The sequence below is a fragment of the Podarcis erhardii genome (assembly GCF_964252035.2).
Source record: "Podarcis erhardii genome assembly, chromosome: 6".
Taxonomy (NCBI): Eukaryota; Metazoa; Chordata; class Lepidosauria; order Squamata; family Lacertidae; genus Podarcis; species Podarcis erhardii.
The window spans coordinates 23,577,684-23,593,236 of record NC_138510.1 but is presented as its reverse complement, the minus strand read 5'-3'; the positions used below and the strand labels follow the sequence as shown (position 1 = coordinate 23,593,236).

General features: G+C 45.7%; 1 protein-coding gene and 1 long non-coding RNA gene across 3 annotated transcripts in view; one reads left to right on the top strand and one right to left on the bottom strand.

Annotated features, from left to right (window-relative positions):
• The first annotated feature begins 2,852 nt into the window (after window positions 1–2,852).
• LOC309345198 lies at window positions 2,853–6,892 on the top strand. The gene is made up of 3 exons (XR_014158085.1): window positions 2,853–3,162; window positions 4,624–5,587; window positions 5,945–6,892. It is a non-coding gene; the product is annotated as an uncharacterized lncRNA (long non-coding RNA).
• Window positions 6,893–10,834: 3,942 nt separating this feature from the next.
• The window catches only part of RBPJL (recombination signal binding protein for immunoglobulin kappa J region like), a 91,611-nt gene continuing 86,892 nt past the window's right edge, over window positions 10,835–15,553 (bottom strand). For both annotated transcript variants that reach the window (XM_081867836.1, XM_081867835.1), the window contains 5 exons: window positions 15,447–15,550; window positions 14,739–14,879; window positions 13,519–13,674; window positions 12,337–12,440; window positions 10,835–11,532 (listed from right to left, as the gene is read on the bottom strand). In XM_081867836.1, coding sequence (XP_081723962.1) covers window positions 11,259–11,532; window positions 12,337–12,440; window positions 13,519–13,674; window positions 14,739–14,879; window positions 15,447–15,550 — 779 coding nt within the window. In that variant the 3' untranslated portion in view covers window positions 10,835–11,258. The remainder of the gene's footprint in view (window positions 11,533–12,336; window positions 12,441–13,518; window positions 13,675–14,738; window positions 14,880–15,446; window positions 15,551–15,553) is intronic.

Here is a 15,553-nt window from a genome sequence, read left to right as displayed (position 1 = left end):
CTGGACCTACCTGCCCTTTTGGGGGCAGGACAGTGAAGCTGTAATTGAATTGCCTCAGCTATATTCAGAAATTACCTGAATCAGGGGCAAATGAGATGTGAAATCAAGAGTTCTGTGACCAAATTTCCCATGCTTTTTTAAACGAATAGAAGCAGCTACAGGGACATGGGCAGAATTGGATTGGGGCCATGGCCCTGATGGAGGGGAAATTAACCTTGGGATAGATCAGCTGGCAGTTTTGAGGGTGGCGTCACTTCCATACTGGAGACACGAATCCTTGTTTATGTTTTTCAGCTGAGCTAGGAGAAGCTGTTTTGCTTCCAGTTCACTTGAGCTGAGTCTGTCATACATACTTGTAATGTGTGAGGACATCTGGTTTTTTGACTTACCGTATTTTTCACTCCATAAGACACACCTGACCATAAGACGCACCTAGTTTTTAGAGTAGGAAAACAAGAAAAAAAATATTCTGAATGAAACAGTGGATGTATGATTTTTGTGGTTCATGCTGTGGCCACAGACATGTGATTTGATGGTGAGTTTGGGGTAGCCCAATGCAAAAATCCTGAGGATCCATGGGCTTTTACCTCTCTGCTCCCAGGCAGCCTTCTTTATCTCTAGCGTCCCTTATCTCCCTCCCTGATCGCTTGCCAATCAGCTGCTCAGCGGCTTTGTTTCAACACCCCCTTCCCTCATTCTAAAAAAAAAAAAAAAAAGCAGCATGATCTGCTTTTTGCCCCTGGGCAATTCGGCTGCAGGGACCACGCATTCGCTCCATAAAACGCACAGACATTTCCCCTTACTTTTTAGGAAGAAAAAAGTGCGTCTTACAGAAAAATATGGTATATTTCCTGAGTGGCGTTTTTAAGAGCAGGAGGCAAGGCCATGTCCCACTCATGAAAGCTAAGCGGGGTTGTATTCAATTTGATTGAGGCTTCATGTTCTTTAGGAAAAACACATTTGTTACACGCTGGTCATCTCCTTTCTCCTTTCTCAACACTGACCAATAAGTGGAATTCCTTGGGAGGCAAATGAAATGCTTCACTCGTCACAGTATGTGCTCAAAACGTCCCCAAATTTCATTCTCTGGGGCCTTCTTTGCCTCTGGAGAAAACTCTTGCAATGCAGCAGAGAAGAGAGGAAGACACTCCTATTCTAATAGCTTTGGTTCTTGAACCGTTCACTCTTTGTCAGAGAAATTAAGCAAGCAAGTCAAAATCCCTTTGCTTTCCGTCAGCCGAGAAAACGACTGTGACATTTTCCATGGAAAAAGCCTCAGCGGTTGCCAAGGGGTGCTGTCTTCTGCTGAATTCCTTTGGGATCAGCAGCAGCTGTGGGCTATGCCTGAGGTAACTTTAGGCCGGCCTTTGCCAACGTAAACATGAACCATAAGGGCCGAATGGGCAAAGCAGATCCCATGCAGTTCTGATAAATTGTATGAATTGGCAGTCAGGGCAACGTATATATGCCTCTGTTTAAAACAGAGATACATGCCCAGCAACACTTTGAAAACTCTCCTGGAGGTCCAGTGTCTTAAGGGGACACACCCACCCTTGTTGCACTTTCAAAGCCATGCCCCTTGCATTGCTCACATGGAGGGCATCATCATGCAGGGTTTGTAGGTTCAAGCCTCACAATGGGCAGATATTCCTGCATTGCGGGGGTTGGACTAGATGATCCTCGTGGTCCCTTCCAACTCTACAATTCTATGATTCTATAAAGAGTTTTGGGGGTGATAAACCTTGTTTGAACCCGAGGGTCACATTTCCTCAAGGGTAACCTTCAGTGTAAACATATACCTGCTGGTAAGGGATGGGACTAAAATTCATTTCAGTACACCTTTGAAGCCAGGGGTCAGCAAACTTTTTCAGCAGGGGGATGGTCCACTGTCCCTCAGACCTTGTGGGGGACTAGACTATATTTTAAAGGGGGGAAATGATGCAAGAGCACCACAAGCCTCAGTGAAAAATGGCTTTGTCATGTATAATGAGATAAGAATCTGGAGGAGACAAAGCCATTTTTCACCTTCTCACCCCTTGCTTTTTCCTGTAAGACCTATTGCAGTTGTTAAGAGTCGTCAACAGGCTCATCACAGCTATCTGCCAATCACCCATTCCCACCACCCTTCTGAGTAATACCCCTCCCCACCTTCTCACTATATAGATGGGTCTGGTGACTTCTGTTTCAGTGTATCTGAAGAAGTGTGCATGCACACGAAAGCTCATACCAAGAACTGACTTAGTTGGTCTTTAAGGTGCTACTGGAAGGAATTTTTTTATTTTGTTTTGACTATGGCAGACCAACACGGCTACCTATCTGTAGCTTTGAGTTGAAAAGGTCTATTGAAATGTTGGGATGCCTTATTGAGGTCCTCTTTTACCACCCCTCCAGCAGGAATATCCACCTACTGTTATTTGTGCAGACTGAAGCAACAATGCTCTAGTAGCAAGTTTCAGAGAATATAGAAAGGAGTAAGATAGACAGTAGGGATGTGGGTGGCACTGATCCTAGGACTTGTTGATCAAAAAGTCAGTGGTCTGAATCCCCATGCATGACGGGGTGAGCTCCCGTTGCTCGGTCCCTGCTCCTGCCAACCTAGCAGTTCAAAAGCATGCCAATGCAAGTAGATAAATAGGTACCGCTCCGGCAGGAAGGTAAATGGCGTTTCAATGCGCTGCTCTGGTTCGCCAGAAGTGGCTTAATCATGCTGGCCACATGACCCGGAAGCTGTACGCCGGCTTCCTTGGCCAATAAAGCGAGATGAGTGCCACAACCCCAGAGTCGGTCACGACTGGACCTAATGGTCAGGGATCCCTTTACCTTTACCTTTTTAAGATAGACAGTAAGGTGTAACATGGGCCCAAGAAAAGTAGTCTAGCCTTGCATTTTGCACCAGCTGCAGATTCCAGAATAGACTCAGCATCCCATATGGGATTTTGGAAGGAAGCATCCACAGACTTAGGAGATGGAGGAAGCTTGTTTCTGGCTAGTTGTTCCTCTGCTTCATCCTAGGAAACTTCTGCAAGGGAGGAGGAATCATCTCAGCGGATGCTTTCCAAGGCCTCATTCCAGCTCAGGCCTGGATTCAATGGCTAACAGCACAATCCTACACATGCCTAATCAGATGTACAACTCACTGAGTTCAATGGAGCTGACTCTCAGGTAAGTGTGTATAGGATTGCATCCTTAACCACACACCAGGGACAAATGATCACTGCGATGGGGATGCCTGAAAATGTATTCCCCCTTCCTGCCCCCCCCCATAGAAGCCTGTGTGCTTGTGTGTGTGTGTGGGGGGGGGCAAGCAGGTATTTTCATTGGGAAATGCCATGGGTTAAATAGTTCAACAACCCCGTGCCTTTGTTGCACAGCTGTTCCAGGCCAGAGATTTGCAATCAGCATGATAGTAATATGGGAGGCTGTGAATCGAAATAAGGAATTTTGTTCTCACAGTCCTTGGAGATCACCGAGTACAGGACAACTTGCGGCATTTTCTTCAGTGCAAGTCAGGCTGCAAAGTTTTCTTTGGATTGCCTACCCCTGTTACAGCTTCTGCACTTGTTCCAGTGTGATGTGCCATGGAAAACAGTGCTTGTTTTATTCATCTATAAATGCAGAAATGGTGCTCACAACCTGTGGATGTGGGCATGGACGTAACCAGGCCTTTTGTTAGGAGGGGGCAGAACCTCAGTTAGCTATGTATTTTTATTGATTTTTATTGATTTGGGAGGGGCAGCTGCCCCTTCCTGCCCCCCTGGCTACGCCCATGGATGTGGGCAGGGGAGGGGATGTTCTGATATCACATCTTTGTTGATGTTCCTTGAATCCCGCTGCCGATTTGGCATTCAGGTTGGAAATGACAGAGGACTGCTGAAGTACGACGTGTTGTGAGTGAGGAGGTTTTCTGGCTGCCACGAAGATGTCCACCGGGGGATCCTGTGTTGGCCGTTCCTTGTGCAAATAAACACTTTGCACTTTTCTCCCATTCGTGCCAGTCTCTTTGTTGAGAGGCCAGGCACGTAATCTAGAAAGCAGCAAGGGTCAAGTTAATCACTTTTTGAGTTGCAGATCTATATTTGCAGCCCATCTGTAGGGGCTGGCAGAACAATAATCGAATCAAATGAGAGGCCAGAATGTACAGAGGCTGCTGGCATTTCCGGCCGGTTTTAAGAGAAGAATGAAATCGATCCTGCCACAACCCGGTGACCCATTTGAGGTTCCTTCCAACTCAGAAGGAGCTGCTGTTTTTACTCCATTTCAGCATATGATATAAATTACTGCAGATGTTTGCTTAATCCATTAGGCTGTATGGACCTCGCACTCTTTGCCTCCCTTCCAATAGTTTTTGCAGTAAACAAAAGACGTTTGCTTATTTCAGACAATCGAACTGGGAGGAAAAGACATGCTGCCTCCTCCGCTTGAACTTCGAGACATGGGGAAAAGAAGAAGAGGGAGGCCTTCATTCATAAAATTAGAATTGCAAACGGTTCAGCTGGGCATTCTTCAGGAGGGCGGAGAATGGAATTTTTCATTCCATCCATTTGGCCTGCGACTGTGATAACGCCAAAGAAGCAAGGCAGGCGCCTATTGATATATATTCCCCATCCCTTTACCCACTTGCAGTGCTTCCAAAAGAGAGGGGAGGACGAGATGCGTAAGGAAGATGTATCGGAACCTGCCTCTAGAAAAAGGATCATGTCATGGGATCAACAACTGTATTCTCAACTCCTGGAACGTATTCAAATGTTAGCCACATATAGTGAGCCAAGAATGTGGAGAGTTTTCCAAACAAAAGCGGGTATCTTCTGAGACAATCCTATGGACACAGCCCACCAAGAATGCCCTGATCCTGCACTCGTAAGCTGTGCCTGTGTTGAGGACACAAGCTGTAGCACATGCAAGTGTCTAGGGTTGTTACTTTTTAAAGATAGATATTGGGTACATGACAGGCAGTGAAGGAAGTCTTACTCATTGCTCCATCTTCATGTTTGGAAAAAGGTTCACTTCTTGGTTTCTGTCCCATTATGAAACTATTACATCAGGGGTGGGCAACCTTCTTTGCCCCCCAGTTGTTGTTGTTGAACTCCAACACCCATCAGCCCCAGCCAGCATCGACAGTGGTCAGGGATGACGCGCATTGTAGTTGAGTGTTTGAGTAGACAGGCCTTGACATGTTTTCTCTGAAGTCTGTGTCTCCAAAGTCTACTGCCCAAAGGGGTCACCAGGGTCACTTTCCCCCAGATGTAGCCTCTGCTGAAGATGCCTTGCATCGTGTGGAAACAATTTAGGAAGGAAATCTCATCTGTGCTATATCCTGCACAGTACAGCGGTACCTCTGGATGCGAACAGGATCCGTTCCGGAGCCCCGTTTGCATCCTGAAGCGAACGCAACCTGTGTCCGCGTGTGCGCAGGTTGCGATTCGATGCTTCCACACATGCGTGTGATGTCATTTTGAGTGTCTGAGCATGCGCAAGCGGCGAAACCCGGAAGTAACACGCTCCATTACTTCCTGGTCGCCGCAGAGCGCAACTCGAAAATGCTTAACCTGAAGCTACTTCAACCCAAGGTATGACTGTAGTTGGTAATGTGGGAGTCATAAAGCCATGGCAGAGGCTTGTATTGTGCCTCCTGACCTCAGTGACCAGTACTCTGTGCCTGGCAGTGTATAGAATGTATTGACCTTATATGGAGTTGTGTTTCCTTTGGGCAGTGATTACCTTATATAGTGATGGGTGTAGTAAAAGCCTTGACCGGATGATGTAACGTGAGACATTAGCAGAGGGCCATGCTGGCTGAGAGACAAAGGATAATAAAAGTTACCGGACAAGAGGGAAGTCGAATGAGCTGCCCCTCTATCCTGAAAATACTTGCTGCCTCTCTGTGTCTTTTTTCTATGCTATGCTAAGCACCATTTAATGACGGCTGGTCTTCCGTCATGGTAAGCCATATTGAAGCCATTTAAAGTTATCTCTGAATAAATAGGATTGGGTTGCTGGTGTATACATAACTAAACATGAGTTCTGACCTGTCTACTAAGGACAAGATGTTCTCTGAATTACTTTATTTTGTTTTTTTAAACATACCTGGATCCGGTGATGAGAAATTCATCTCCAAAAACATACAAAACTGTACTTTCTGAACTTCACACGGAAAAAGTGATGTTGGTCAATGGGATCATCCTTTGATGTATGCTCTGGAGCAGGATGTACAGATGGAGTTTATCTGTACAACTGCTTCAGCTGAAACGCTTCATCTGGATCGTATGAGGACCCAACATAATATTGCTGTTCTTGCTTGCCTAAGATGATGAACAAACAAAACGAGAAGAAGAGCGAAATGAACAGGGGCATGTGTGCAGACAAAGCCTTCCTTTTGCTGTTCTTGGCCTCCCCCTGTCAACTTGAACCAGTTGTTCCCAGGGGGCACTGCCTTGAAAAGTTCTCCGAACATAATTTTCACATGGAGTCTATGTTCCCAATGGGCAAATATTGATTTAGCTGGCCGCAGCATCTGAGCCAATTTCTTGAAGCATGTATAGCTTTTAACTATAAATGCTAGCAAAGCAGCTTTTTAGGGGCTCTGGAAATATTATCAGGGCAATAAAAGAACCTCTTCTAGGCTTCAGAGTGCCCAGTAGCTGAGTTGCACTCATTTTAGGGATGTTGCAAAAACCAAGCTCACTACAGGGAGTTGTAACGTTCAGTGTAGCTCTTTATGTGTAGTTGTCACATATATACCCCTACTGGGACTCGGCTAGACTGGTAAAGAAAAAGCGATTTGTATGTGCGATATAACATTGCGCCCCCAGATGGCGACGTGGAGTCCCCTTTTTCTCTACCTGTTTTCCCTGTTTAAATTTACAACGCTTTAAACTGAAATGCTTCTTCGATGCGTCTAGATCCAGCCTCTGTTTCATAGGCTGGGAGTTTTTCTTCTATTGTATTTCACAGTTGTCTTTGGATGTCTAAGTTGCGCATGGCTATTGTTTGGCACGTTCACATTTAAAGCAAACAACGAAATGATACCACCTCAAACTGAAGGCAACTCTTCCAGAGCACTTTTGAAAAAGCGAAATAGTGAGTGAACCCAGATGGGACAGGTAGAAGCCTGTTTGGAAGCAATTCTACTGTGTTCGGTCCAAATGTACCTTTTCCCCTTTCATAGCAAGTTCTGAGAGATAAATGGATTGGAACATAGTTATCCTTCCGTTTCCACCTTTCTCTGAATTTTGCAGTACAGATTTCTAGTCACAAAATGTGCAAAATGCACATATAGGGTCTATTTTAGGTTAAAATGTTTATCAAATGGACATTTTAGGGTGATTTTTGTTCCGCCTTTGTTGCACTATAGGCCCTCCAGACAGCAATAATGTGGTAGGTTTGGGGAAGCATCACAGAACAAACCAAAGCAGAATAAATTCAACATGAATGTGTTGTCATTAACATTCCACAATACACTTGCAGTAAAATGGCTTTCTGGAGGTGCTCTGTGACTCATTTCAGTAATACATGTCTCCACCCATAGACATGGAGGTTGAAGGAAGCAGAATGGAAATCTGGTGGACTCGGGTGCCTAAAAAACCACTTTGCATTATTGTACAGAAAGATATATTGTTCTGCCAACATACTCCCCATAAAGAAAAAAACAGAGTGGACTTTAAATTACTGCATGTTGCTTGTTCATCTCTTTTGCCCCTGTCCGGCAACTGAAACTAGCAATTATATTTGCTGCTACTAAACTGGCCAAGTCTTTATATGGTACTATTCATGGCTAATGCCCAAGGGCCCCCCCAAACTGCCAGCGTATTCTGGAGTTCTGCTCTGCAATATATCTGTCCTTGAATCTGAAGCAAAATCAACTTTGGCTGGGAGAGCTGGTGAGCAGAGAGTGGCCTTATTTTCACTTCATAAGCTAAAAATGGAACACACCATGATGTAGGGCAGAATACAGGGAGCTAGTCTCAGGGGACCGCGATCCCTGCCAAAATGCAGGAGACACTCTCGTCTGATTCACAGAGTTCAGAGTCAGAACAGCAGCCTCCTGGAATGGCAACATTCCCTAGGTTTTATTGCAGATTGATTTATATAGCTCATCATTTCCTAAGGGTGGTGGATGGATTTCAGCCACGGTCAGTGAATAAAGTACTAATGTGAGCCCACAGAAGCTGCTGGGTGGGTCTCTGTGTAATGCAGTGAGATCTTGAAGAGGGCTTACAGCTGTCAGGTCCAGTGTTCTGCCTGTCAACCTTCAGTCAGCTGACACCAAGGCCCCATCCTACGACACCAATTCCTTTAAAGCAGAGGTGGGGAAGTTGATCCAAATGATGGGCTGGATCCTTATCTGCCCCTACATCTGGCTAGATTGGCATGTGGACAGACCCACCAGTCAGCAGAAGGCCATTAGTTGACCTATTCCCCCCCCTTCACGTGTTTTGAAGTATCTGACATCATATAGTTAGGTGGGGGTAGGGCTTGGCCAAGGAATGGGGAGGCCTGGTTAGGTCTGTGGGCCAGAGATGTCCCACCACTGCTACAGAGAGGCAGCATTTGTTGTTGGCACCTGTCTGTCTCGAGAGACAATGGAGCTAGCCTCCGGGGTGAAGTTAAACTGCCGTGTTAACAGTACTGGAGGGACCTCTCTGGGGCACAACAATGTGTATGGAGGTTCTGGGCTGCCCAGACAACAAGACCCCCATCTGAGCCTCGCTGATGTGCTCCAAAGGAAAGCAGAGCAATATGTTTGGCACCAGCTTGGGGTGCAGGAGTTGCCGCCATCCAACCGTCACTCTGGATTTGTGTAGGGCTTACTCCTTAGACTTTTCTTCTCCTGAAGATATCCCGCAAGGCAGCGGAGGTCTAGGATCAGAGTTTTCCTTCTCCTAGATGGGCTTCCTTCCCAGGTTGGCAAAGCCCCATCTGCCTCTCGGAGCCCCTTATGTTGAACGTATAACATAAAAATGTAGGGTTGCATTCAACCGGAGGCGAACATTCCAGCAGCGCAAGAACTTTCTTTGAGAAGTGGTATGTTCTCCCTTCTCCTCCCTCTGTGTGCCCTCCGAAATCTGTTGTAGGGGTTCGCCCAATCCTCTGGACCATATTGAGGGATGGTGTGCATTACACATAGGCAAAGGGTATGTGTGTGAATACCATTCTGCTAGCAGTAACCTGTGCGAGTTCAATTATTTATTTGAATATCGCCTCTAATAAGTAAGATTTTGACAGCCCCCTCCTATAAATGTCAGGTTCCTTATTTTTTTTGGCCATGGGTCTGCTGTTGAACTGGGCAACAGTTGGGAACAAAATAGCTCTGGGGCATCACTGGGGTTTCTTTGGAGTTGAAAGGGTGGGCCAGGTGTTAACAAGGTCAGATTTTCATTTCATTTCATTTTTTCCTCTGAGCAAACGACTCTTTGACAACACCTACGTTGACACAAAGCAGCATGGAAGCCCATCTCTCAGAAACCACCGGCACAAAATAACCCGAAATGCGCCAGCCACAGCTTTCCGCGGCACCCACAAGACACACTGATGTACAAGAGACTCTTCCAGCCTTGGAGTCGCGATCGGGGGAAGCAGAGAAAGGGCTTCTTGTTGGCACGACTCGCCTGGCACTTTGAGGATGCTGACGCTTGCTGGGCTGCGGTCTCTTTCCACCGGGCTCCTCTGTAGGCCTTCAGGAGTTCAACACAGGTTAAAAGCCAGTGTGTGGTTTTGGCACCTCACAGCTTTCTAAATAAGCTCCTAATGCTAAAGCAACATGCTTCAGAATCTATGATTGGCCCTTTGATGCTGCATTCGCCCGAAGGTTCTAAATTAATCTTCAAAGCCCGCAACATGTGTACAGTGGGTATCTTGTGCATTCATGGAATTTGGATGCCTCTTGGGGCCCTTCCAAAACTGCTAGGGACTCATTAATTAAAAAAACAGCTATGTGTGTGTTTGCCTATAAGTGGGACTGGACAGGGAAGATGTAGGGTTAGGCCCCACCTTAGGGGGCAGGTTGGGGGGGGTGCATCCAGGAATGAGAGAGGAATTGCCTGAAATTGGACTGCAAAACAAACTCGCCTGATTCAATCCAGGCAGATCTTGATGATCCAGGCAGATCCTGCTCTTGTAATTCAAAGCCCATGGCAGCAACAAGCCATGTGGCCCCTGGGATTGACCTGTGCTTGAGCTTTTCTAAGAAATGGTTAAAAGGACAGAGGCAGCACTGCAGCCCTCAAGTCACCTTACAAGTACTTTAATTTTAATTTTTTTTTTAAAATTAACATTTATCTTGAAATGCAGGTGTCTGGTCATCTGAAAAATTTCTCACAACTGCTGTATGTACAATCCATTCTCTTTTTTAAATTTAAGTTTCAAATAAACGCAACGTAACATATACAGCCCTGCACCCCCATTCCACAGATAGTGCAGCATATCATCTCCATAAGAAACAGTTCAAGTCCAGGTGACCATCAAATGAAAGTGTCTTTTCATATGAGATGCTGGCAGTCTGCAACTATGTTCTTTTGTCATCGCAGTCTAATAAGCGCTATTTATTTATTTTTAACTCGTAATGCCCAAGAAATCCAGATTCTGCACTTGGAAAAGTTGAAATTTTGCAGCCTGTATAAGTTATGCACATTGAACAATATTGCATGATTTCTGCGTAATGTATAATAGAATGCAATTTTGCACAATTTTTTCAGCCTTGACAGTCACAACAGGCCCATCTTATTCAGCCACTTCTCTGGTGATATAACAGGTGATATAATTCACTGTTATAATTCTGGGCCTGAAAAACACTGGGCCTGTTATAATTCACTGTTATAATTCTCTGGTGATATTACAGGTGATATAATTCACAACATACTTTCAGGTATATACATTAAGGCTGAGCAATATATCAATATATTGTCCAAAACCTGTTTGAAGTCCATATTGTAATATCTGTTCCATAATTTTTGACCTCGCAATATATTGTGGTTCATGATTGTGTGTGTGTGTGCGCTATGCACAAATCACAATGCAGGAAAAACTGTGAAGCCAGCCAATGCTTCTACATAGCTCCATTATCATTTCAGACACCGTGATATACTGGTATATCGTGATGTTTAGCTGGTGATATATCACAACGTTGAAAACCAGATATTGCCCAGCCCTAAATAAGACATGAGAATTAAAGCTAAAATTCACAGGAAGCCAAATCTTTTGCTCTGCGCGTCCCCCTGTCCTCTGAACTCCTGTTGAATCCTGGCATACACAGAGCACCGGTTCTAACTTTGCATGAAGAGGTGAAAGTTGGTCTTCGTGAACTCCTGATGGATGGTATCAAGCAAGGTGTCGGAATCCTGCATCACCTTTGGCAGGATTGGTTGCCCGGTCAAGAAACTCTGCTCTGGTGTGTAAGTGAAACTGAAAGTGCTGGAATAAATCAAGCCATCATTCCTTAACAGTAGAAGAGGGACAGTGATGGGGTATCTCAGCCACCTCCAGTCACGGCTGAATGCAGAGATATCAGGAACGACGCATACTAAAGTCTTGGGACTCCTAAGGAGGAAAAGAATGCACAACACAAGAAAAATGTGGTTTCTTCTCCCTCCCCGCAGTGACTCAAAGGTTTACATTGGAGTCACTTCCAGACAGCCCATTTCACTGAGCATTCATCCTGATTTGCAGGGAAGTTATATGATGCCCATTGTTTATTGAACATTTGTTTGGATTTGTTTGTGGGGAAGTTACCGTATTTTTCGCTCTATAAGACGCACCAGACCACAAGACGCACCTAGTTTTTGGAGGAGGAAAACAAGAAAAAAAATATTCTGAATCCCAGAAGTCAGAACAGCAAGAGGGATCGCTGCGCAGTGAAACCAGCAATCCCTCTTGCTGTTCTGGCTTCTGTGATAGCTGTGCAGCCTGCATTTGCTCCATAAGATGCACATACATTTCCCCTTACTTTTTAGGAGGGGAAAAGTGAGTCTTATAGAGCAAAAAATACGGTATATGACACCACACCCAGCAATTACCCCACACTTTTCAGTACATCTTCCATGCAAAGACTTCTGCAAGAACAAGGGGGCTTTCTCCCTCCTCTCCTTCATGCCCCATACTCCCCAAATTGGCTTGGGTGGCGGTCAGGAGAATCCCTGGAGCAGCATGCAGGGGGAGGAGAAATGCTTGAGCTGATGGAGCGATCTGCTTAGCGCTATGTTGAATTCCTCCCTGTGAGTTTACACTTCTTGAATGTAACGTGTGAACGCCCCAGTTGTCTGGAACATGCCCAAAGAATAGTGGCTGCGGAACTGCCCAGGTTAACACACCTTGTCTGCACAGCAGATTGTCTCTCTGCTTTACCTGTACATGGTCTCGGCTTCCACATCTCCAAACCAAACCTTCAGGTTTGCATGCAAGTACTCGCCCTGCACTTCTAGCATCGCCACGTCCCCTCCACCTGCCAGCTGTGAGAAGCAGACCCAGTCGCAGGGAGAAAAGGTTACACACATCTCATCATGAAGTTAGAGCACAGCCTCGCCTCCCTCTTCCCCTTCCGCCTTCTGACATTAAAGCAAGCACGGGTGATTCCAGACTGGTTGCTTAATCGAGCATTCCTGCTGGTATATTTGGACAAAATTGTGTGGCGGCTATGCAATGTCTCCTGTTCCTTGAGCGTTCATCCTGATAAGGTGGTGTGGAGGTTACATGACATCACTAGCTTGTTATCTCACATTTCCAACATAAATTCCTGGGACATTTCTTATCTGACATAGGGCCTATAAAACAGCAGTCTTCATATTAAGAGGACAGAAAATAGGTGACAGCCTTCCATCCAACATTTGTTAGATCTGAGGGACGTAGAGGCTGCAGAAGAGCATGTGGTGTCAATATACAGTGATACCTTGGTTGTCGAACGGAATCCATTCTGGAAGTCCATTTGACTTCCAAAAACTGTTTGACAACCAAGGCGCAGCTTCCAATTGGCTGTAGGAGCTTCCTGCACCCAATCGGAAGCCACGGAAGCCACACCGGACATTCGGGTTCCAAAGAACATTCGCAAACCAGAACACTCACTCCCAGGTTTGTGGCATTCAGGAGCCAAAACGTTCAAGTCACAAGGCGTTCGGGATCTAAGGTACAACTGTAGTTCATTTATAAACCACAAGTTTACTGTTTTCAACTTCTCAAAGTTGTCTTCCCTTCTCAAAGAGGCTCCCATGTTGCATACCCAAGTTTACACCCTTGTAGTCTACATTAAGTCAGCCAGAAGAATTGATTGCTATCTTCCAATTTCACAGTCAGAATGACAAACCAGATGAGAAGCCTCCTGGCACCCATCAGCATGCACTGAAAGAGTGAAAGAAGTGCACCTTCCGAGTATCCTGAGCATGGGAAGATGGGTGCGTGATTTAATCTCCTCCAAGTAATCACGAGTGGCATCCCAGGAAATGGGGATAATTCCATATTTCATTAAAGCAGGTTAAGCAAAAGTTTCTGCCAGATTTTTCTCACTCCCTCACAAAGCAGAAGAACTCGACTCACCTCCAGAGCTGTGATGAGAGGGACTGGGCTCACGGGATCCTGAATGCCAGTGAGGCAGTCACTGAATGTGTATTCTGCGGTTTCCGTCCCAATGATGGTCCAGCAAGAGCTGTCGTTCAGCAGCTCCCGGTTCACTTCCTTTGGACATGGTGATGCCTGTTTAAACCATCAACAACCTCACTGGGTACTTAGAAAAGAGGAGTTGAACTAAGCCCCAGTTCATGCTACCTGAACAGTGTGGTTGTGGTCAGCTTTCTACTTGGAATTATTAAGGATCGCATTGGCAGTTCCCACAAAAGTGCTGGTGACCCCCCCCTCCAGGAGGTGCATTTCCAATGTGGGGGCTTTATGTCTGTGGTACTCCCAAGAGCTCATGGCACAGTCTATTTGTCAGTCTTTAAGGTGCCATGTTGAGTTTAGTGTATTAGACTAACAAGGCTAGCCGTCTGGAAACTGTTCCAATTTCAGATGCCACTGAAGTGATCATCGGGACACCTGTCAGAGTGGCCAATAGATGGTTGTTCTCCCAACCAGATCCAGTTCTGGTGTATACAATGCTAAGTGAGGTGGATCAATGGGCTGGCTCAATGAAAGGCAGATTCCTACATTCGTACGAATGTTGCTGGACTCCAACTCCCATCAGCCCCAGCTAGAATGTCTAATGGTCAGGGGTTGTGGGAGTTGTTGTCCAACACTCTATTTGTGGACAGAGAAATAGGGATTTCTCAAAAACAAAACAAAAACAAAACTCCAAGGGGAAGAGAAATACTCCAACAGTTTCTCAATCCAGGGGTCACTCACCATTAGCAACGGCAGTGACACAAGTTATTTTCTAAGCATTTTTCCACCACCCTACTGCAAGTAGCAACACCACTAGCACTGGCGGCAGCCAGGCCACCATTTCGCATCTTCCACAATGTCTGGGACTTGTCATTATTTGGGGCACTGCATGTAAGAATGGCAACTGCCACGAAAATGGTTGAGAATGTTCACAGAAAATTCTGCAAAATTCTGTCTTCTTTTTCTCAGGGACATTGAAAATTCCGAAAGTTTCTCCTCCTTCTTGTTACTAAAAAAAGGAATTCTGAAATGATTTCAGCTCTGCTGTAGCCCTGTGGCACAGATTCCAAATTAAATAATACAGCAATATTTTGATAAAGCTGGGGTGGAGGGTGATCTATCTCACTTGAGCCCCCAGTTCTGCCCGCCATCCCTGCTACCTGGAACTGGACCACTTTCTCTGTGGAGAGACTGAGGTACATCCGGTCAGTGCCATGCAGCTGGAACGCACATTTATGCAGCTGGGAGACAGGTTCGTTCACATCCAACATCACTGATTGCTTAGCAACTTTCCGAATGATCTGGGGAGATGAATATACACCTGGATTAACAGCAGCTCAGGGGGGGGGGGACCCTTCATGTTTTTTATTCTGGTATTGTCCTTAGGATACTGCTCTATTGAATTATTAGGATGGGGCTAGAAGGTTATCTCCAGATTTTGCTGTACGGTTCTCAGTTCAAAAGACGCATAAAATGTGCATAAAAAATGTACTTTAGTGCACAACACATATTTTGTGGAATATGACATTAAACGTGATACGGATTTTCATGAAGGGTGTTTTTGTTTTTTTTAACTGCAGGTTGAATGCTGAACCTGGACGGAATGTACTTAGGACATGGACTACATAGGATGTGAAACGGACATGATGGGCTGAAAATATACGAATTGGTGGAATGTGGCAACCATGCCAAATTCCTGGGGAGGGAGAGGAGCTAGAAGAGGAGGCAGCCATTGCAAAATTTGGTGAGGCACAGGATTCATGGCATAGTGTATTGAATAATGAGAGAGAGAGAGAGAGAGAGAGAGAGAGAGAGAGAGTGAAGATGGATTCTTGGTTTTTGCCTTCCAGTTGACTGCCAGTCCTTACCAGAGGGGGCAGGGCCATGCCGGTGGCTGTGCAGATGAGGCGAATGGTGGAACCATAGTGAATGTATCCTTCTCGCAGGGGGAACTCACCCTGGGACTCACCCGCTC